The 22,062-nt window shown below is 41.3% G+C and overlaps 1 protein-coding gene across 1 annotated transcript; it reads right to left on the reverse strand.

Annotated features, from left to right (window-relative positions):
- Nucleotides 1-4,251: 4,251 nt before the first annotated feature.
- Nucleotides 4,252-22,013, reverse strand: LOC137092239 (cytochrome P450 2K6-like). The gene is made up of 9 exons (XM_067456509.1): nucleotides 21,760-22,013; nucleotides 20,991-21,153; nucleotides 20,626-20,775; nucleotides 20,380-20,540; nucleotides 20,090-20,269; nucleotides 16,716-16,857; nucleotides 5,048-5,232; nucleotides 4,823-4,964; nucleotides 4,252-4,741 (listed from the first exon to the last, which is right to left on the reverse strand). Exons 1-9 carry the CDS (start codon nucleotides 21,955-21,957, stop codon nucleotides 4,554-4,556), a joined length of 1,509 nt encoding a protein of 502 aa, XP_067312610.1. The 5' UTR covers nucleotides 21,958-22,013; the 3' UTR covers nucleotides 4,252-4,553.
- Between the last annotated feature and the right edge of the window lie 49 nt (nucleotides 22,014-22,062).

Consider the following 22,062-nt stretch of genomic DNA (forward strand, 5'->3'; position numbering starts at 1 on the left):
TCTGATTGATTGTAGGTCTGTCCAATTGATGTCTTTCCTAGTTCGGTTGAAACACGCCTCATCGGTTGAAACACGCCTCACACGCCACAGCACAACGGAGCAGTTTCAGACTCATATTCTGACTAGAATTGAGTATGACCACGTCAGGCTAGAACATTCCCTTAGTAAATGTACGTTTACACAACAACAATTGAGTAAAATTGGAAAAGTTTTCCTTTGCACTGAAACACACTCAAAGTGTTATTTTCCTTCCAAGAAACAAATAAAACAAAATAGTAGAAATAAAAGAAGATTAAAGGAAAATGTCAGAAAGTTCTCCTGGGTTCTTCTCAAAGTCTGCGTGTAGTGTAAAATGTATAAAGGCCTTTTTTTCCTACTACCCGGGTAGTGTGTGTATAAAGTAACAGCTTAGCTGAAATCAAACGAACCCCAAGATGCAAACAGGTCTGAGTTGAAGTCCACAGGACTTCATTTCAGCAACTGAATGGACATGCGGTTGACATATCCCACTAGGACAATGATAAGACCACAGAGCCACAACAACAATTGCTCACGGACACACTCCCAGCTGAGCCCTGCCCACAGAGCTCACCACAGACAGACTGTGAAGGATTAGAACTGCTCCAAGATTCAGCACCCTAGGATGACTTTCTGGAAAATGGACAGCGAAGCCAGGACAATATATTTCAGCTTCCAATAACACCAGAGCACCCCCCCCCCAACCAGACATGTTATTCCTCTCTCCAGCATTCCTGCATCTGAGCTTCTCAGAGAAAAATCATCACAATGACCAAAGCCGATGGGCCCAGCTCGCCCTCCCCCTCCTCCAGTGAGTCTTCTACAGTCACAACGCCAGGCCACACCTTCCTCCATCTGTTGTGGGTGAACCAAAAACAACTGATTCCAGCTATCAGTGATGTGTTTTGTGTTCCTGCTATGATAACAGTGACTTTATCAAATGTTTACAGAACAAGTGGGAACCCAGTGTGCCTGTCTCTGTCCCTGTTCTGTTACATAAAAGAAAGTCTAAGGCCTTTTCAGGCCATTTAACAAATCAATATAATCTGCTGCCAGTTACTTGTCAAACTAGGATTAATGTGGAGAAAATGTATACTGTTAAGTTAACGCTTTTAATCCTACTGGCAGTTTTAGTATCTTATTTCTTAGTAAAAGAAACCTACTGGCAGTTTTATTTTCTTATTTCTTAGTATAATTTCATTAAAATAAACTTTCTAGCCTACGTGATCCAGTTTTCAAGTCTTTTTTATGGCCTTATTTAGTGACTTAATTAATTAACTAATTAATTAATTAATTAATTAATTCTCACAAACTTTGCATAAATATTTTTTTATTTTTTTCTCAAAACGTCTCGGTTACATATGGTAACCCTTTTGGAGACGTACGTCGGACGTCACAGATGAATCAGGATCACTTTTGGGAGCCCCTATCAGCTTCGAGATTAAAGAGAACAGGTAAATGGCCATTGGCGTGCATGTTTTGCATACCCCGCCCCGCAGGTATAAAACGGAAGAGATCCCACGCACCATTGTTTTTCACTGAGGAGCCGAACTAGCGACTCGTTCTGCAGTGATGGTACAGCAACTGTGGCGACGGGACATACATCTCCGTTCCCTCCTTCAGGGAATGAGGGTTACCGTATGTAAACGAGACATTCCCTTTCAGTCAGTCACGTTCGACGGAAATGCATACTTGCATAGATCCCGGGGCCAGCTGAGCTCCAGAGCGTCCGTGCTGAAGGTCCGCATAGTCAGGGAGTAGAACAACTGGCAAAGGGCCGAGTCCGGGGCGGCAAACAGGTATACCTGTGTGGTCCCGAAGATGCTCCATATTAGCTGGACCACCTGGGGATGGAGTCTCCACTCTCCCGGGAGCACCTGCTAACATGAGAGCTCGTCTGCTGCACGATTAATCAGGCCCGAAATGTGAGTGGTGTAAAGCGACCTCAGATGCTTCTGACTCCACAGAAAAAGATGGCAGGTGAGTTGTGAAATGCGACAGGTTGTTGTTGTAGTTTTTGATGTACGCAGCGGCCCCTGGAAGTGGCTGAGTGCAAGACGAACTGCTAAGAACTCGAGGTAATTGATGTGCCATTGCAGTTGGGGTCCCATCCACAGACCCGAAACTGCAAGCCCGTTGTATGTGGCACCCCAGCCGGTGGATGAGGCATACGTGGAGACAACAGCATGCCTGGACACTTGTTCTAGGGGCACTCCTGCCCGTAGAAATGAAGGGTCCAACCATGGGCTGAAGGTTTAGCGACAACTCAGTGTCACTTGGACACAGAGGGAACCGCTGTGCCATGCCCATCTCGGGACTCGATTGCGTAGCCAGTGAAGTGGTCTCATATGAAGCAATCCAAGCAGCATTACCGCGGCTGAAGATGCTATATGCTCCAGGAGCCCCTGAAATTGTTTCAGTGGTACCGCTGTTCAGCGTTTGAGCGAATTCAAGCAGTTCAACACCGACTGGACGCGCTCCTCGGTGAGGCGCGCTGTCTGAGAGACCGAGTCCAGCTCCATCCCGAGAAAAGAGATCCTCTGCATGGGGCAGATTTTGCTCTTCTCCCTGTTGACCCAAAGCCCCAACTGGCTGAGGCACCTGAGCACCATATCACTGTGTTCGCACAACTGCCCTCGCGACTGAGCCAGAATCAGCCAGTCGTCGAGAAGACTCGTGAAGTCTCGGGCGACAGAGCTAGCCCAAAGGTTAAGACCCTCTACTGATATGCTCGTCCGTCTAACGCAAAGCGAATAAAGGGCCTGTTTCGAGGGATAATCGAGACATAGGACCGCAATCTCCACCTGTCGCACCTGGGCATTCTCCTTCGATACGGAGGTGAAGTGAATGCTCCTGAACTTGGGGCGACGCCGGGTGAACTGAATCGCTTAGCCGAGTCTGATGGTGCAAATGAGTCAGCGGGACGGTTTGGGCAGCACTAGCCAGGCTCCCAGGGACCGTACCAGCGGGACTATCGGCACCAAAGTGGTGACGGAATGGGTGCGTTCGATGGCCGCCGGGGCAGGATGTGTTTGATGGCCTCCATCTGCTTCTGGACCACATATGTGACCAGTCACGGAAAGTGGGGACACAAGTCGGTCTGGGGCATTTTGAGTTATTCACATATTCTGAAAGTGTAGTCTCCAAGCTTTCCAACGATGTGTAACACATGGAAATCTGATAATATTTGGAGAAGTTGTGGCAATCTGAATATATGCCTTTAGAAAAGTGTAAACGAGAGAAAACAGCCTCTAAAGTTTTGCAGTTCTCACCTGTTCTCCCCTGATGGGAGTGGCAATAGGGCTCATTTACATCTCATTTAGATAAGCCATACCCCCTGTAAAGCCACACCCCCTGTAAGAATGTTTGGCGAAAAAGTCATGCATTTAAGGGTTAAATATAACTCTGATTGTATTTGTCTGAAAGAAGAATGTCATATACACCTATAATGACTTGAGGGTGAGTAAATCATAGGCTTGGTTTCATTTTTGGGTGAACTAACCCTTTCAGCATTCATTTTCAACATTTAGCAGCAATAGATAAAGGCTTAAAGCAGTTTGGAACTGTTTTTCTTTGTACATTATCCCTTACTTATTATGTCGCTTTCATCCTCGCTTAGATCATCTCTACAGCCGTCCAGAGCGCTGCATAAATTATTAGCCACGCGTCCCTTCAACCTCAAAATATACACTTTTAAATATACAATTAATGCCATCTCAAACACGGAGAGGCTTCTTCATGATTTCAAATAACAGATTCTGCAAAAAAAGCGAAAACTGCATAATTTGAAAAAAAAAACAAAAACGCTTCTTTCTAATTTTGCTCATTAGTAGAGCTGCCGACTTGTGTCCCTGGTTTCTGTGACGGGTCACATATACTATCCGGTGTTTTACCTAAACATGTACAATCTGGCAACCATATACACGCAAGCTCTCTCGCGTGGCGTGGATGATCTGAAAGCACCAATAAACAAGTAAGCTCCATTTTAGCAATCTCCAATTCAGATGTTATGCTTAAAGTGTCTTTCAGTCGGTCTGTGTTCTGTCAGGACTCACAAGCTGCTTCACTGAACAACTGAACTGCTGTGTGCTGTGAGTGGGTAAATAAGCCAATCAGAGCAGAGCTCAACATTAATATTAATGACTCTTCCAAATAAGGAAAAAACAGAGCATTACATCCTGGGGACAATTTATAGGGTTGTAAATGGACCTGTAAAACTGTATCAGTGACTTAAAATATTTTTCTTAACACACCACACATAAACATAATTTTCTCAAAACTATAAACTTTTACATACATGCTGCTCACATTTTATTGTAGCAGAGTTTATGCTGAATACAGAGTAATCATACTTTAGCCATTAAAATGTTACAAGTAACAGAAATAAGAACAAATTTTAGGGCATGTCAAAACACCTCCAGGTCCCAGAACCACCTCAGGGTTCAGAGGGTTAATTTTTATTTTTTATTTATTATTTTTTAAATAAATGACATTGTCAGTCCAATAATGGCTAATATTTAACAGCATATATAACTTTAAGACCGCTTTATTGCACAGAGTTTGTGTGGGTTCGGGTTCAGGGTGAAGCCCACGACTGGAGTGATATCCAGATCATCTTCAGACACTCCAGGAGGAGGAGTGAAGCGGAAATGTTGAAGGAGGGAAGTGAAGAACAGGAAGAGCTCCATCCTGGCCAAACTCTCTCCAGGACAAACCCTGCGGCCTGAGAAAACAATAAGCAAAGTATTAACAAAAATCACCTTTGATGGCATAATATAATTGGTGATTTAGAAGTCCACTGCACCTGCAGAGAAGGGCATGAAGGCGTCATTTTTAACAAACTGTCCCTGCTTATTTAGGAAGTGTCTTGGGTTGAAGCTGTCAGGAGTTTCCCACTCATTTTCATCCCTCAATACAGATACCAGTAGTGCGATCACACTGGTTCCCTGCACAAAACAACACAATTGATCAATGATAAATGGTGCAAACACATAATCAAGAACACAGCATGCTCTTATTGGAGCCAGACCTTCTTGATGAGGTATCCGTTCAGGTGAACGTCAGAGGTGGTCTGATGGGGGACACCAAGGGGTAATAAAGTTGTAAATCGCTGTGTTTCATGGATCACAGCATCGGTATATGGTAAGTTCTTTCTGTCTTCCACCACTGGCTGACGTCCACCGATAACTCGGTCAATCTCGTCTTGGACCTCGGCTTAAATTCACAAGCATTAAAGCATAACAGCATTACTGAATATTTGACTCTGGCTAACACTTTGCATCTATAACAGGGTTAAAAATGTTCCAGTAAATATTATTACTTTCATCAAAATTACAGTTTTGTTTTTGTTTTTTTGTTAATTGTTTTTGCGCGACCTCTGGTATCGAGATTAAGTGGGTTATTTGCCTTTAACCTGTTAAAACCACAACCCTTCCCCTGAGAGAAGGTAAAAATGTGCCCCAGCAAAATTACATTATTTTTGTAACATATGTTTATCTCACAAATAATGTTACAAAATTACATTATTTTTGTAACATGTTTATCTCACAAATAATGTTAAATTGGAAGTTCAGTGATGTTGATTGTGAAGTATATGACTAACTTTGTGAAATGTAGATGTAATTAGCTCACCATGTGACTGACGACATATATTTTTGACTCGCATGCAGGAGAATCCCTTATTTCTTTTTGTTCTTTTGGATAGATTCATGTATGTCTAAATAGCCACTGTGTTGCCAGTGGCATTCTGTGTGTAACAGAAATTAAACCCAACGCATGATTGAAACGCAGTTCCTCATGTACACCTGGTGATTTGATTGGTGATTTGAGTGGTTAATTAATAAGTAGATTTGCAGACCGGTAGAAATCAAATTGTTATAAAATAAGGTAATAATATTGGTTTTGACTTGATCAAGGACTAGTCACCTCCTGATCTACACTCTAAACAACCGACCTCCTGGTCACTCTAAACGACCTCCTGGTCACTCTAAACTATTTTTTTTTTCAGTAAATAAAATAATGTTTTATTTAATGTGTTACTTATGGAAGTTGATTTCTGCTAAATATGAGTTTTTTTTATTTTAAGTCATAATAATGAGAAACATTAGAGACTAATGTAGTGTTTCAATTTAGGTCCTGTCCCAAATGGCACCCTAATCCTTCTCCAGCCCCGTAGATACGTTGTTACTTAGATCCTTCTAGCAAAGCCCCGTACCAGAGTCCAGTGATGGCTCCAGCCCATAACCTCATAGCTCGAACCAAGGACATTTGGGGGATAGTGGGCTATAGGTACACTGATAAGGCTCCACGGCCCCGGTCCACCCATACTCCCAGGCCCGCCATGCCATGATCCATGTCCTGTGCCCTTGCATGAGCATGGCCTGCCATCCCTCCCCCAAAGAGGGGGAATCTGTAATGTCTAGTGTTTTGGTTTTGTTTCATGTCATGTTTGTTTCCTGGAGTCTGTTCTTCGTACCTTGCTATCTCAGTTGGATGGATTTGATTGTCAACAATTTGGCTTGATCTTGGCTTGTTTGGTTCTTTGAAGCTCATCCTAGACTTGCTGTCATAGCAACAGGTCCGTAAGCTTAAACCTGCTCAGGAGCAGGCTTACTTAATGCAAACAGGATTAGATTGCATCTGATACTTGTAATACAGGGGATACTTAAATATGTCTCAGCCACTGCTACTTTATTAAAAGAGTTCATTACTGAACCAGGAGCAATAATAATTTTAAATAATAACTATAGTAATATAAAAGTGTGGTGGAGGGAGTGTGGTTTAGCGAGGTCTGCACGGAGAGAAGGCCTGCGTCCGAAAACCTAGGCAGCTGACTCGTTGCCTCGCTGCCTTGTCAGGCAATGACTTGTAAGGCAGCGTTTTGTGCATGAAGGCACCTCACGAAACTGATTTCGGACAGACTTCTAAGGCAGTGTAACACGTTAATGATCGACAGCAATATAGAGAGAACTTTGGTGAGGACTAAACACATATTTAATTACTACATTAGTCATTTCTCGCTAGAGACAAAAAAACATTTTTTTTCGGACGCCATCTATTTTCCAAGCTCAACTGTCACTGAATGGAAAGCACAGGATTGTGGGATATCACAGGAAGCGAAGGATACATGTATGATGACTTCAAAAATCGATCAGATGAAGGTCTCTCAGCAGACAGGAAGTGAAGCTAACATTAGATTCGGGCATTGCTTGACGCCTTCCTGCCTTCATATGTGTCCTCCGAAGGCAGCATTTTCTAGGTTTCGGACGCAGCCAAGGAGTTCGGGAGAGTGACGTAAGTAAGCCTGCTCAAAACCGTTGATAAAACTTTTGAGAGTGATATGATTTATGTTTTGTGTGATGTACACACCGTTTTTGTATTTATTCAAGAAGAATAAACTGTGCTCACGAGTCCCAGAACGCCGACCCCTTGCCTTCTTCCTCCTTGCTAACAAGAACATTTACTACAAAAAGTTTAATTGAAAATAATATTATATTGTCATGTAAAAGGTGTATAATACTATAAATAATTGGGAATCATGTAAGAAAGAAAAAAAATCTGGGATCTGTCAAATCATCTCAATCATGTATTAAGTGAGGTACGAAGAACGAACCCCTGGTTTGCCATGTGCTACCCTTGTTTGTCATGTGATCCTGCCATGTGCTCCCTTGTTGTATGTCGTAATGTTCCTTTTGGTTCATTGTTTGATTGTTGACAGGGGTCCATTGTCTCCTCAGTAGTGTGTGTATTTAAGCCCTCATGTTTGCCATGTGTCTTTGTATAGCTTTGGTTGTGTATACCGTTGTTGGTGAGTTTGTTTCTGCATCAAGTCTTTTGTTTATTTTGTATCCGCCCGCGTTGTCAAATTAACTGCACATGACTTCACCTTCAAACTTGCCATCAGAGGATCTCTACGTTACAGAGACTTACAATCTCATTATACTTCCTATACTCATAATGAGAAACTTTCTCATAATTGTCATATCGTATTACAATGAGTTATTATTAATTATGAGAAACTTTCTCTTAAAAATGAATTATTTTCTTGTAATAACTTTTTTCATAATAATAAGTAACTTTCTTATGCACAATCACGTAATATGCACAAAGCAGCAGAGCAGAAGGGTGACCCGCTAGCGACATCTGCTGGTCAAAGAAGTTTAAATGCAAGAACAATATGAGATACTAAGTCATAATTACAAGTAAGTTTCTCATCATTATGAAATACTAAGTCATTATTATGAGAAACCTAAAAAATGTAATTATCAGGAGCCAGATGGCAGAGATTAGCCTTGCTGTGCATACAGCCTTGGATGAATACAGGATTGATGGCAGGATGATTTTTTACATTGCTTTGAAGAAAGAAATCTAGACTACAAGATTCAGTACTTGAAAGTATTGTAAAAAAATATGTAACCTGTAAGGTTGCCAGAATAATAATCATACATGGTGTGTTAATAGGCCAGAGGAGAACTGGCACCCCAAGTGAGTCTGGTTTCTCCCAAGGTTTATTTTTCTCCATCACGCCCTGATGGAGTTTTGGTTCCTTGCCACTGTCGCCTTTGGCTTGGATTGCTCAGTTCCGGACACTAAAATTATGATTCAAGTTATTCCACTAAATATACAAATACAATTTATTTATGAGGTCTTATTTAATTCTATAAACTATAATACTGATCTTCCAACATTGTCGCTATATGATAAATTAAAATAAGGTGATAGCATCACTGTTTTCTCCAGAATGACTTTACAGCCAAATCTAATTTTGTTGCAATATTGTCCTGTTTGATACTGTGAGGCTGCTTTGACACATTTGTGATTGTAAAAGCGCTATACAAATAAAGTTGATTGATTAAATGATTGATTGAAAGAAGTTTGTTTGAAATCTACAAACATGATGGATGTGCGAGTCCGACGGTTAAGTAGAACGGTTTAGATAAAGGTTTGAGTGATCAACTATCAATATTTAACCTGACAAAAATATATTTATTCAGTGCTATTCACATTATATTTCACCTGCAGTAGCATTGGGAACTTTTGTAATGACGTTTGGCCATTAACTTTTAAATGCATCTTTTATTTAAACTGCAAACACATGAGGAGAGTCTCTGCATTAAAGACCCACACATGGCAGATCAACATGCGGCTACATTTCTCTCCGATACGGTAGGAAATGAAACTGAATGTGGAGGATTTGAACTGTGAAGATGATTGACAGAGCAGTTTAAACGGTGATGGGATGCACATTACTAAGCGACAGATTCTGTTAAAGATGACGAAGTAGTATGTACCAAAGCTTACATAGTTTTTTGCAACACACTCAAAAATATGTACTTTTTTTCACATAAAGAGTGCATACTTTAAGGATGTAGTATAAGTAGGGAAATCGGGACGCAGCAAAGAACATTCATAGAGTTGTTCTTCTTCTTTTGGTGTTTTATGTAGTTGGCAAACCAGCTAAGTTAAGGTGCATTTACTGCCACCAGCTGGACAATCACAAAGTCGACTCCAATCAAGTTTCAAGTATTAAGGATGATCAGTGGAAAGCTCAATTTTGAGTGTTATAGCAAAGGCTGTGAATACTTATGTACATGTTTTTTTTTTCTAGCTTTTTTTTTAAATAAATTTGCAAAGATTGCATACAAACGTATAAGTAAACATGGATCAGCTGAGAGTCAGCTCACGCAAGTGTAGCAAGGCTTGGTGATGTTTTAGACAAGTACTATCACTTAATACGTAGCCAATGAGCGATTGCTCTATTGGAGTATATAAACCTGTTTATGCCTTTTGGAGTGCGTCATGGTCGAAAGCCTGTCCCTTTGAGTTGTTGCTACAGACTACGGAGTGTGACGTTGGGTAATCATAAAGCTGAGTGTGTGGGGTGGTGTGCTGCTTGCTTTCAGTGTGGTGTAGCCTGACAAGCCAGACCCACATCAAGATGTTTGGTCTGGAAACTCACCATTGGCAGCTCAATCTGAGGGGCGGGATAAACGGTTGACTTTCAAACTCCCTCTGCACGCAATAAGATAGCGCTACAACCAACCAGAGCAATGAAGGTGAAACGGAGCTCATTGATAGATTAAACATTTGCCGTATCCGGTCGGCTAAACTCCGAACACATCTTCCCTTTTTAAAAATGACTTCAGTGCCATTCTTTTCTCAGAGAAAAGCTTAACTCCAAGTCTTGCAGAGTCACGTCTAGATTTCTAGGCTAAGTGCGGTGTGCTTTCAGAGCATAACTTTAATCGGAGCGCCAGCTGTTGCTGTTAACAAAGATATTGAATTATTTTTTTGTAAAATGTCGTCAAAATATTACTTCTCTGGATCATCGAGTATATCCTTTTTTAGAAGTTGAGCAGCTCCCTTTCACTTTCTCACTCTCCAACTCTCGCTCTTTGAGCGCTGCTGCTTTTGGCGTGCAGTTATGTCCATGTCAAAACATGCCTAAGTGGGCTTGAATGTTGATTTTTGTTTTTTCATATATATATTTAAATATCTTATTTATTTATTACTTTTTCTTTTTCGAGTGGCTCTGTTCTGGATGCATTTAAATCTGTCCGTCTTTGGTGCATGAAGTAACATCTAAGACAGTGTGTGTGTATTTTTTAGGGCTGTCCTCGACTAAGGATTTAGATAAAAGAATAAAAGATAAAAGAACATTTTGATAAATAAACCTAAAAAAATACCTGCCTAGAGAGGAAAAGAACACTTTGAGTGCGTTTGTGCCTTGTGCCTAAAGCGGGTGAAGACGTACGCGAAGCTCAGCCCCGCGCCTCAGGATCTCACTCACACCGCCACCTGACGCGCACATTATATACACGCGAGCTCAATTTTGAATTGACTGACAGATGAGCTGCACGAAAGCGCTCTGTGGTGCAGCAGGATTTTAAACAACTTCCTGAGTGGCCGCGGCTGCTTGCGTGATGTAATGAAGCACATGTTAAATCATACCAATAAGGTACGGAGACGTCAGAGGTGGGTGACGTCATGGACCAGGAAGCTATAAAGCCTGCCCATACAAAGCAGCGCTAGCTTCTGTGTCTTTAGTAGCACTCTATGTGTGGTCTGTTCAAAGCGATTTTCAGTGTTTTTTCCTAGTTCAGTAAAATGAATCTAAAAACAAACACTGGCGAATATGCAACGGTTTAAGAGATGTGTGCACCCCTGCCCTCATTTCATTACGGGAGGGGACACACATGTTCTTTTTGTGGCATGTTTGGGAAAGGAGCATGCACAGTCAGCGCTCGAGGGCGCTGGCTGTGGGCACTGCGAAGTGCTTCCCATGCGGACACTCCGATCCCGCCTGGCGTCTTTTTGCGAGGGCACTCAGGCTTGTGTTCCTCAGGGCTCTGGTCCGGCTGCTGCCGAGGCACAGTGGCGATTGCAGTCCTGGGGTTCACAAATGGATCTATCAGCAGGGTTAGAGACGGGCGCTGCCCTATCTCTGCCTTCACCTGATAGATCCAGTGCCTTTTCTCGGGGCTATGAAGCACATGATGCGGTTACTTCTGTCCCAATTGAGGCACCTCTGATGCGGCTCTCTAGTTCTTAGGAGCTGGAGAGTGTCAGTGTCAGAGAAAGTTAGGATTCGCCACCTCTTTCTCATGCATATGATGAACTGGTTGAGGTTGTGACACGGGCTGTTGAATGTTTAAATATTGAGTGGCCAGCAGATCAGCAGTACGTTCGTTCTAAGAGTAAATTAGACAAACGTTTTCTGCCATCCCGATCACGACCTCAGTGCAGGGGCTTACCTTTTTTCCCCGATCTCCACACAGAGGTCGCGAGATCGTGGGAAAAACCGGTTTCATATAAAGTTTACAATGCACAAAAATCCCAGTATTCCTCTATAATGAATTATAAAGACCATGGTTATGAGGAGATGCCTAAGATTGAAGATACACTAGCCAGTTATCTTTCCCCTGAGTCTAAATCTTCCCTAAAATCCCCTGCATTACCCACTAAACCTGTTAGAACCACTTCAGCTTTGGTGGGTAAGGCTTATCCAGCGGCTGGTCAGGTTGCGGCATGTCTCCACACCATGTCGCTGTTATAAGCCTATCAGGCCGAGCTGTTAAGAGATTTTGAAGAGGGCAGGGCTATTTAAAACGAAGAGGTTTGCGAACTGCGTAAGGCCACAGATTTGTCTCTCAAGGCTGCTAAGGAGATGGCTAAACCCATCGGCTGTTCTATGGCAGCCTTGGTAGCCACTGAGAGGCATCTCTGGCTTAATTTGAGTTCAATTAAGGAAAAAGATTAAACAAATTCTTATGAATGCCCCCCTGTCTCCCTTGGGCCTTTTTGGCGACGCCGTTAATTCGGACGTTGATAGGTAACAGGAGGCATCTAAGCAAGCGGTGGCATTCCAGATGCTCCTCCCCTGCCGCTCACATTTCTCCGGGGCTGCTGCTACTGAGCAGCCCCAAACTTCTAAAAATAAAGTGCTCCCCCACAAAAGGGCTGGGGACAGGGGAAGCACAATCTGCTGCAGCCTTCGAGGGGTAAAACGGATCTGAGGACCGTTATTATCTCCAAGAAGGCTGCGGGGAAAAGGTCATGACGGCCGAGGGGTCAGACCTTTGAGGGCATGCCCCCCCAAAGAGAAGCATTACACACCACATTTGTTGGTGCCTGCCTCTCCTCAATGCCCTCAAGGGGCCGTTCTGCCATCCCTGCCACCTCTGGTGTTACAGGCCGCTACAGTGGTGGCTCAGGACCAAAGGGTTTTCCCCGAGGGGCAGCCCTTTTCGCATGATCAGAGTCACGTGGCGTTGCCTACGTGCTATGAATATGTGGAAGAAACCTTGGTTCCTGTCCCAGGGTCCCGTATTGGGGATGTTTGGTTGTCGCAAGATGTTAATGACAGACGCTTCCCTCACGGGCTGGGGAGCAGTCCTAAACGGTCACTCGGCTCAAGGTCTGTGGAGGGACCATCATCTCGTATGGCACATCAATCGCCTGGAGATGATGGCAGTATTTCTGGCCCTCTAGTACTTCCTCACAGACCTCAAGGGACATCATGTGTTAGTCCGGTCAGACAACACATCGGTGGTTGCTTATCTCTCAGAGCAGCCTTTATCCCTGGGACCCAGAATACGGGAGCAGACATGCTGTCAAGACAGGGGTTGAGGCCAGGAGAATGGAGGCTCCACCGCGAGGTGGTGGAACAGATTTGGAGAGTGTTCGGACGGGCACAAGTGGATCTGTTTGCGTCTCAAGAGACAACGCGCTGTCCACTCTGGTTCTCCCTCTCACATCAAGCCCCGTTAGGGTTGGATGCTATGGTACAGATATGGCCGAGGCTACATCTGTATGCGTTTCCTCCTGTGGCTTTGCTCCCAGGAGTTTTGGATATAGTTTGGAGGAACCAAGTGCAACTCGTTCTAATAGCCCTGCGCTGGCCGGGCAGAGTATGGTTCCCAGACTTAGTGTCTCTCCTTGTGGGTTTGCCACTACAGTTACCTGTCAGGAGGGACCTTCTTTGTCTCAAGCGGGGGGTGCCATTTTACACCCCTGGCCCGAGTTGTGGAACCTGTGGGCTTGGCCTCTGATGGGGCCCAGCTCGTGAGTTCAGGTCTCTCAACTGATGTTGTACAGACCATTCTGCATTCCAGAGCTCCGTCGACTAGGAAACTTTACAACCTGAAGTGGAAGGTTTTCACATCATGGTGTCATAGTCGCCAGCAGGATCCGGTAGACTGCCCGGTTAGTACAGTGCTGGACTTCCTGCAGGATCGGTTCACTGCAGGGTTATCCCCGTCGACCCTTAAGGTTTATGTGGCAGCCATTGGTGACTACCACAGCCCGCTGGGTGGTATGACTGTGGGTAAAGACCCCCTGGTGTCTCGTTTACTTCGTGGTACTTTGAGGCTTAGGCCTGTAGTTTGCACTAGAGTGCCGTCGTGGGACTTGGCCACGGTCCTCCAGAGCTTGTGCCAGGTCCCATTCGAGCCCCTTGAGGAGGTTCCTGACAAGTTTTTAACCTTAAAAGCTTTGTTCCTCCTTCCTATCTCATCTTTAAAGAGAATTGGAGATCTGCAGGCTCTTTCTGTGGCTCCCTCGTGCTTGGAGAATGCATCGGGTATGGTTAAGGCCTACCTTCCCCCTTGGCCGGGTTACATCCCTAAGGTTCCTACTAACATAGCTAGATCCATTGTGCTGCAGGCCTTCTGTCCTCCACCTTTCATCAACTCGGATCAGGAGAAAAATAATTTGCTCTGCCCGGTTAGGGCGTTAAGCCCCGTTTCCACCACAGGAACTTTACCCAGGAACTAGGAACTTTGGGTGGTACTTCGTGTGTTTAGACCGCAGGAACCAGGGTCTAAATGAAGTTCCGGGTAAATATTTCCCCCTCCAAACGGCCCTGCTCGCGAGGTAGTACTTTTTCAAAGTTCAGAAACTTTCGAGGGCGGGACTTGGGCGCTGAACATGCTGATTGGTTGAGCTCACGCAGCATTTTAGTTCAACGGGCATTTTTAAAAGTCTTTTGCGAGGTTCGTTCTGCGTTCAGTAAATATCAGTCTTGCTCTCTGTCTGGTGGCGCGCGGTCGTCTCAGCCATCTCACGTTCAATGACCATAATAGCTGATAATAATATACATTGTCATTTTAAATCTAGCTTTACAAACTTTCTGAATATGCTGCTGAATCTGCATATTAGTGCTCTTTTCTGTCGTTGTTAATTACCTCTTAAGTAAACCTATACATAACCAGCAAAAGCGGCACAGCTTGAATCTCTTCCATACTCGTTATTAATTTTTTTTCACCATGTAAACGGCCTGACCGATTACTTTTAAGTGTGTGTCCTTACATGACGTGACGGCGTGCGCCGCGCTCATGTTGACAAGGGGGAAAGTAAATTTTTCTGAGGGGTAAACTTTTTATTTCGTGAGTTATGAAGATAATGTTGGAGTAATGACACAGCGTATATTGCCCCGGGCAGTTTTTACTTTAACTGCGCCTGACAGAAGATTTTTTTTTTCTGAGATGATTATTACACAACAAATAGCTATAAATAATACAGTATTAGTCCTGGTGGCGGTTAAGAGTTGATTGCGATTGAAAGTCATCACATGTAAACACCAGATCGGTTTAGATAACGTCTCATGTAAACAGTCCACTAAATCTTTCAATTGGTACACTTAAAAATGATTACTGTCCTTCACTGATTTGGAGGAGCAGTCGCGCGCAGTCCTACATCACCGGACTAATTTGCCTAATCTGAACTTTATCGCGGTCGAAACGCAGACAGCTGCAGGTCTGGGGGGGAGAAAAGTTCCTGTAAAAAAGTTCCTGGTACAAATTGTTCCAGGTAATTTTGGTGGAAACGGGGCTTTAGATGCTAATGTCCACAGAGCTGCCCTGTGGCGTAAGTCTGAGCAATTGTTTGTGTACTTTGGGGCACCTAGCAAAGGGGCCTCAGCTTCAAAGCAAAGGATGAGCAAGTGGGTGGTTGAAACCATTTCACTTGCTTATGTGTCGGTCGGACAGCCATCTCCTTTGGCGGTCCGGTCACATTCTGCTATGAATATGGCGGCATCTAAGGCCTTTATGTCAGGGGTGGCCCTGCAAGATATTTGTGAAGCGGCAGGCTGGTCCTCACCGCACATATTTGTGAGGTTCTACTCTTTGGACACAGGGCCTACCCCAGGGTCGTCAGTGCTTTCATCCTAGTGTGCTTTTTTTCACATTGGACAGGCACTTCTCGTTATGGTGGCATTGGTATAGGGGTGGTGCCCTTTGAAAGGCAACGCCTAGGTTACAACTGTAACCTCGGTTCCCTGAGGAGGGAACGAGCGTTGCATCGCCTTGCCGTACCTCCTACTTGTCTGTCAGAGCGGCTACTTCAGACTTTCAAAGCTAGCGCGGCTTTGTTTGGGCAGGCTTTATAGCTTCCTGGTCCATGACGTCACCCGCCTCTGACGTCTCCGTACCTTATTGGATTGATTTCACATGTGCTTCATGACATCATCACGCAAGCGTTCCCCATAGAGTCATTTGATGCAATGCTCTTTCCCTCCTCAGGGAACCGAGGTTACAGTCGTAACGTTGGCGTTCTCTATGGCACTATAGGCTTTACCTCAAAAAAGGGTGTCACTATTGCTGTGTCATTTTTGCCGTGTCACTAGTTTTGTGTCTTTTGCAGTGAACTTGGTGGGAGTGATTCTGACTGCTGTGGTTTCCATTGCAGACCTGTTGCTGACACACTAGCCCATTCAAGATTTAAGTCAATTGATTAATTTTGTTTTCCCTATTTTCGATCCATGACACTTGTCCATGTCTGGTTTTAGATAATTGGTGGCCAACTTTCTTAGCTTTAAATAAAATATTTTTGTACGGAAACCCATGGCTCTTGCCATTTCTAAGTGTAACGCACCACTTGTTTGCTATATTGGTTTGTTTTTTTCTGGTAATCCAGGGTGGCATAGTCACTACAATTAAGCGACTTGCTACACAAGCTTGATTGACTTGACCTGCTAGCAGAGTTGCCAGATCTGTCCAACAAAAGTAGCCCAATGGTCAGTCAAATGTAGCCTAAAAATACCCCAATGTGATTTTGTGATCAAACGGCTGACTTCTCCATTGAACTTCTATGTCTGGAGGGTGTTTTGAGGGTGTTAGGGCACAGGAATCAAATGTACAGGGTGGAAATCAACCTGCAGATTTTTTTTTTTTTTTTTTTTTTTTTTGCAGCCATACCTTGTATTTCAGGATATTTGGATATGAGCAGAAGACTCCAGCGTAGTGTTGAGGTTGTAGTGTCAGTGCCAGCATTAAACAGATTGTTGATTGTATAATGTAAATTCACTGAATGGTACAAAGAGTCTGTTTTGCGAGATTCCTGCAGAAATCATGACAATGAAAGCCAAAAAAGTAAGGGTAACACTTTATAATAACGTTCAGTTGTAAGTCATTTATAAGTGGTTAGTTAATGATGAACTTATCATTTACAAAATGTTCATAAAGGATTATCAAGTGATATGCTAACATTTTATGAATGTTTTGTAAATTCCGTTACAAGTCATTTACAAGTGATTAGTAAATGATTAACTAATGATTTATGAAACATGACTACGTGTTCATTAATGATTAATGAGTGATTTGTTAATTATTTTACTTATATTTAGTAAATTCAGTTTTAAGTAATTTACAATTGATTAGTTAATAATGAACTAATGATTTACAAAACATGACAATGCATTTCATAAATGTTACTTTTTTGTATGTTTTGTAGATTCAGTTATAAATGATTTAAAAGTTATTAGATAATGATAAACTAATAATTTACAAATCATAATTATACACTCATAAATGATTAATATGCTAACGATTTACAAATCTGTCATAAGTTAGGCCTATCTTTAAAAAAAAAAAAAATTCATAAAATAATCAAACAGATCCTTAGTAAATGGTTTAGTTACTAGTTAATATATTATTAATCACCGAAATGTCAATATACCATTATCTCAATAAATTGTTAATCATGAAAAAATGATGATCAAACCATTAGTAAATGATGAGTAGCCTATATAATGTATTGATGCATATCCCAATGCATCAGATCAAGACGCATTTAATTCTTTGCATTTGTAAAAGTAGACATGATTTTATAAATATAAATAGGCTACTTTTTATTGCAAAAACTGACCAAAAGCAGTATAAAAGTATTAGCTCATGTTGCATTCAAAGTTTTCTGAAGTCATTGGATATCTTTATGTGAAGAACAGAGTTGATCTTAATGTTTTAATCATTGAAATGATGATCCCTTTATGAACGCATATTTCTCATATATATCATTCAAATAATACTCCAATAAGACTCTTTAGCAGGACGCAATCGGTCACATGACACATGAGAGCCAATGGCATTTTACAATTAAAGCTGACGTAATGACGCAATTGGTCACGAGACACACTGCAGCCAATGCTGTCAAAGCTGATGTGACGTTTCTTCCGGAAGTTCCGGGCGGCACATTTTGAAATGTGTTAATCATTAATCATCGGCCGGTTGATGGACTCCGACCCTGCTGATCGCTTTTGGGGATTTACTTCACACAAACCAATCGTTTGGCCTCGGGACACTTGGAATATTTGTACTTTTTGAATAATTTGTTCCTGCAGTTGTATCTGCCTGTTTATATATATATATATATATATATATATATATATATATATATATATATATATATATATATATATATATATATATATATATGAAACACAAACGGGGAGGTTTAGGGAAGGGATTGGTTATGTAAATAGGAATTAAATGCTTACAGTAATTAGATGAATTACCTATTTACACATTTCTATTGCAACAGGTGAGGAATAGCAGAATTTAATTTTCACATTTAATGTTACATTTGTTGTAGCAATCAATGGATGCATTTGTAACGTTAACGGGTAAGAAATATATACAAATGATGTGTAAAACATTTACAAGTAATGAACAGTCTACACTTTAGATTAGGGGACGCAGAAAGCGTTGTAAATGCATTGTATACATGTACAGATCACTTGTAAAGGGTGATAAAGATTTGTAAATGATTTATTCATGCTGTAACGAGGCAGCAGACTCGGTCGAATCCATTTGCAGCTTTATTATAAACAAACGTAGTCGTACAGGCAGGGGTCAACAACAACAACAGTAGTATACAAGGCAAAGAAGAGTCGTAAACGAGAGCAGGCAAAGGGTCAGGGCAGGCAGCAGACGAGACAGAGTAATACAGGAAATAGGCAGGTAGGTCACAGGGCAGGCAGCAAAACAAACTCGAGGGTACAAAACAGTCCAAGGTCAAACACAGGAATACCGATCACAGATGAAACGCACAGAAATGTCAGCCGTGGCAAAACAAGTCTTCACAACGAGTGTATGCGAGAGTGAAGCTTAAATAGTCTGGGTGATGAGAGGCAGGTGTGAGTGTAATCAATCCAGTTAAGGGGTTATGGGAAATGTAGTGCAGGAAAGGCTAATACTCGGGTGAAGGAGCCCTCTGGTGGCGATCGGAGGGAGCCACAGAGGCCAAGTTTGAGACACATGCGTTTACAACATCATCTCTAACAGGTGATGGACACTTTGTAGTGTGTACTCTAATGTAAATGCTGACTGGTGAGGGTATAGACAGCTGTCTTCTCTGACACATGCACCTGATGCTTCACTGGAGGGTAAACCAGTTCACATTATCACTAGACCCCTCACAGAACACAAGTCTGCACCACTGAGTGAAAGGATTTAACTTAACACTGCAATCCCCTGACTTTAAGTCATTCTGCAATGTTTATCAATTTGACAACTAGTAATTTAGCATTCTTTAAAAAAGCTTTAGCATAAATGCATTTTGTGGGTTTTAACAGACTAGCTTAAAAATTGAATGATGCATCAATAAATTATATATTCATTATTTACTAATGGTTTGATCATCATTTGATCATGACTTGAGATAATGGTACACTGACATTTCAGTGATTAATAATATATTAACTAGTAACTTAACCATATACTAAGGATCTGTTTGTTTATTTTATGATATGCTATTTTTTAAAGATAACTTACAGATTTGCAAATTGTTAGCATATTATACTTAATCATTTATGAATGTATAATCATGATTTGTAAATTATTTGTTTATCATTATCTAATAACTTATAATGTATAACTGAATCTACAAAATATACAAAAAAGTAACATTTCTGAAATGCATTGTCATGTTTTGTAAATCATTAGTTCATTATTAACTAATAAACTGTAAAATACTTATAACTGAATCTACTAAATATATGTAAAATAATTAACAAATCACTCATTAATCATTAATGAACACGTAGTCATGTTTCATAAATCATTAGTTAATCATTTACTAATCACTTGTAAATGACTTGTAACGGAATTTACAAAACATTCATAAATTGTTAGCAAATCACTTGATAATCCTTTGAATGTTTTGTAAATGATAAGTTCATCATTAACTAACCACTTATAAATGACTTACGACTGAACGTTATTATAAAGTGTTACCAAAGTGAGATGTCAGTCAGTAATTTAAATTTGATTTGATTTAAAGCTATAAACAGTACCTCGTCCTTCTGCTGTCGTATCAGGAAACAGTCAGCGATTCCTCTGGGCTCCTGAGGGTTCAGAGTCTTCTTCAGACCATTTATTATTTCCTTGCTTTGTTTGACTGTTTCTCTGACGTTATTCACGATACGTTTCTGATTCGGCACAAAAGGGCGAAGCCAGGGAAACATGTTGTAGAGCTGCAAACAAGCAGAATTGCAAATAATTATAAAGTACCATCGAAACACTACATACACGTGACAATTGTACTGTACAATTACTGGTGTATTGTAAAGAAATATCTGGGTACTTGAACTGAAGCTGATCCAATCATCGTCATGGTTTCGTGAGCTCGTTTGATCATGTGATGTAACTTAGTGTTGCTGTACTCAAATCTGGTGCCGAAGACAATGGCTGAGATGACGTTTGAAATAGCCATTGCAATTGGCAGAGACGTATCAACTGGTTTTCCTGCACATGGGTGAACAAGATGTTAATACTCAAATCAGTTTCAGTCACATTATTACCTTGTCCTTGTGGTTTACAATCTTCAAACCTTCAAACTTCTCAAATTCCTCTTTTAAATGTTGTGTTTCTTCAATGATAATCTTTTCACTTCTTTTCTTGCCCATTCCAAAATCTCGCAGGTTCGAGAGAGCAAAGCGTCTCATTTCCCTCCAGTTTTCACCATTGGAAAACAGAATCCCTACACAGGAATAATTTATCCATCATTCCAAAGTGAGCCCAAGATCTCTTACTAGAATAGAAACTGGTGTTTTTTCTTTTTTTCTTTTTTTTTTTTTTACTTAAAAAAGCATATATACACAAGTGCTGAATTAATTTGACATTTACATCTACTAAATAAATAAAATAAAAAATAAATAAATAAATAAATAAATAAATGATGAAGTGAAGCCTTACCATATCCCTGGTTGAAATCACGTGATATGGGTGTAATATCTCTGTCTCCAAACTCCTCTGAAAGGTTCACCAGTGCCTGTTTGACGGTCTTGTATCCTGATAATATTACCACTTTTTTGGGGCCCAAGTGCACCGTGTAAACTGACCCATATTTTTTTGACAGCTGCAAGAGAGAAAAGATCAAGAAAAGCTGTAAAAGTCTGTCAATGCTTTGCAGATGCATCAAACTCTTCATCAATGTTGTCCACATCAAAATATAACAAGTCCAATACCTGTTATCAAACATTCACATAATATTTTAAGCTGTTTACAACAAGCATGAATATCCATCTATCATTATTTTCATTTTAATTACATTTGTTTAAACTCGTTATTCATTATTCAGTGTAAATAACGTCTTGGTTACATATGTAACCCTCGTTCTCGGAAGGAGGGAACAGAGAGGTACGTTGAACGTGACTAGTGCTTATGTTATACTACAAGTATAATCCACATAAATTATTCAACTCTTAAACACGCATATATTTGCATTATATTAAAACAAAACGTAATGCATGAATAAAAATAACTTGGCTATTATTTTACTCTTTTAACAGTTGTAGTTTTTGTTTAATAATTAAAAAAAAATTGTATAGAATGTGCAAAATATGCAAAAAAAAAAAAACAAAGTATACAGGTCCTTCTCAAAAAAATAGAAATGAGAATGCCTTTTTACTTCTACTGTGATGTCTCTAATCATCTGATTTTAATTGTTTGTTAAAGAGCTCACCTTACAGAGGCTCATGTAGGTTTTCTTTAAGTCAAACATGAGCAGGTTCCCCAGCAGTGGCAGTGGTTTGGGTCCTGGAGGATCTCCTGGAGAGCTGGAGCTGATGGAGAATAGATAGACAACCAAAAACAACAGCAAAGCAGCAAGTAAAGCTCCTGTGGTGGACACATGCATGAGAATTGATTCCATTAAAGCCATACTCAGAGTCAGAGATCTCTCCACAGCAATCAGAGATCAATCATTAGGTTTGCCATGGGTCGTATAGTTTTGTTCTTAAGTACTTTGCAAGTAGCAGGAGGAGCC

This window comes from Pseudorasbora parva, chromosome 2 (genome assembly GCF_024679245.1).
Source record: "Pseudorasbora parva isolate DD20220531a chromosome 2, ASM2467924v1, whole genome shotgun sequence".
In the NCBI taxonomy this organism is placed as follows: Eukaryota; Metazoa; Chordata; class Actinopteri; order Cypriniformes; family Gobionidae; genus Pseudorasbora; species Pseudorasbora parva.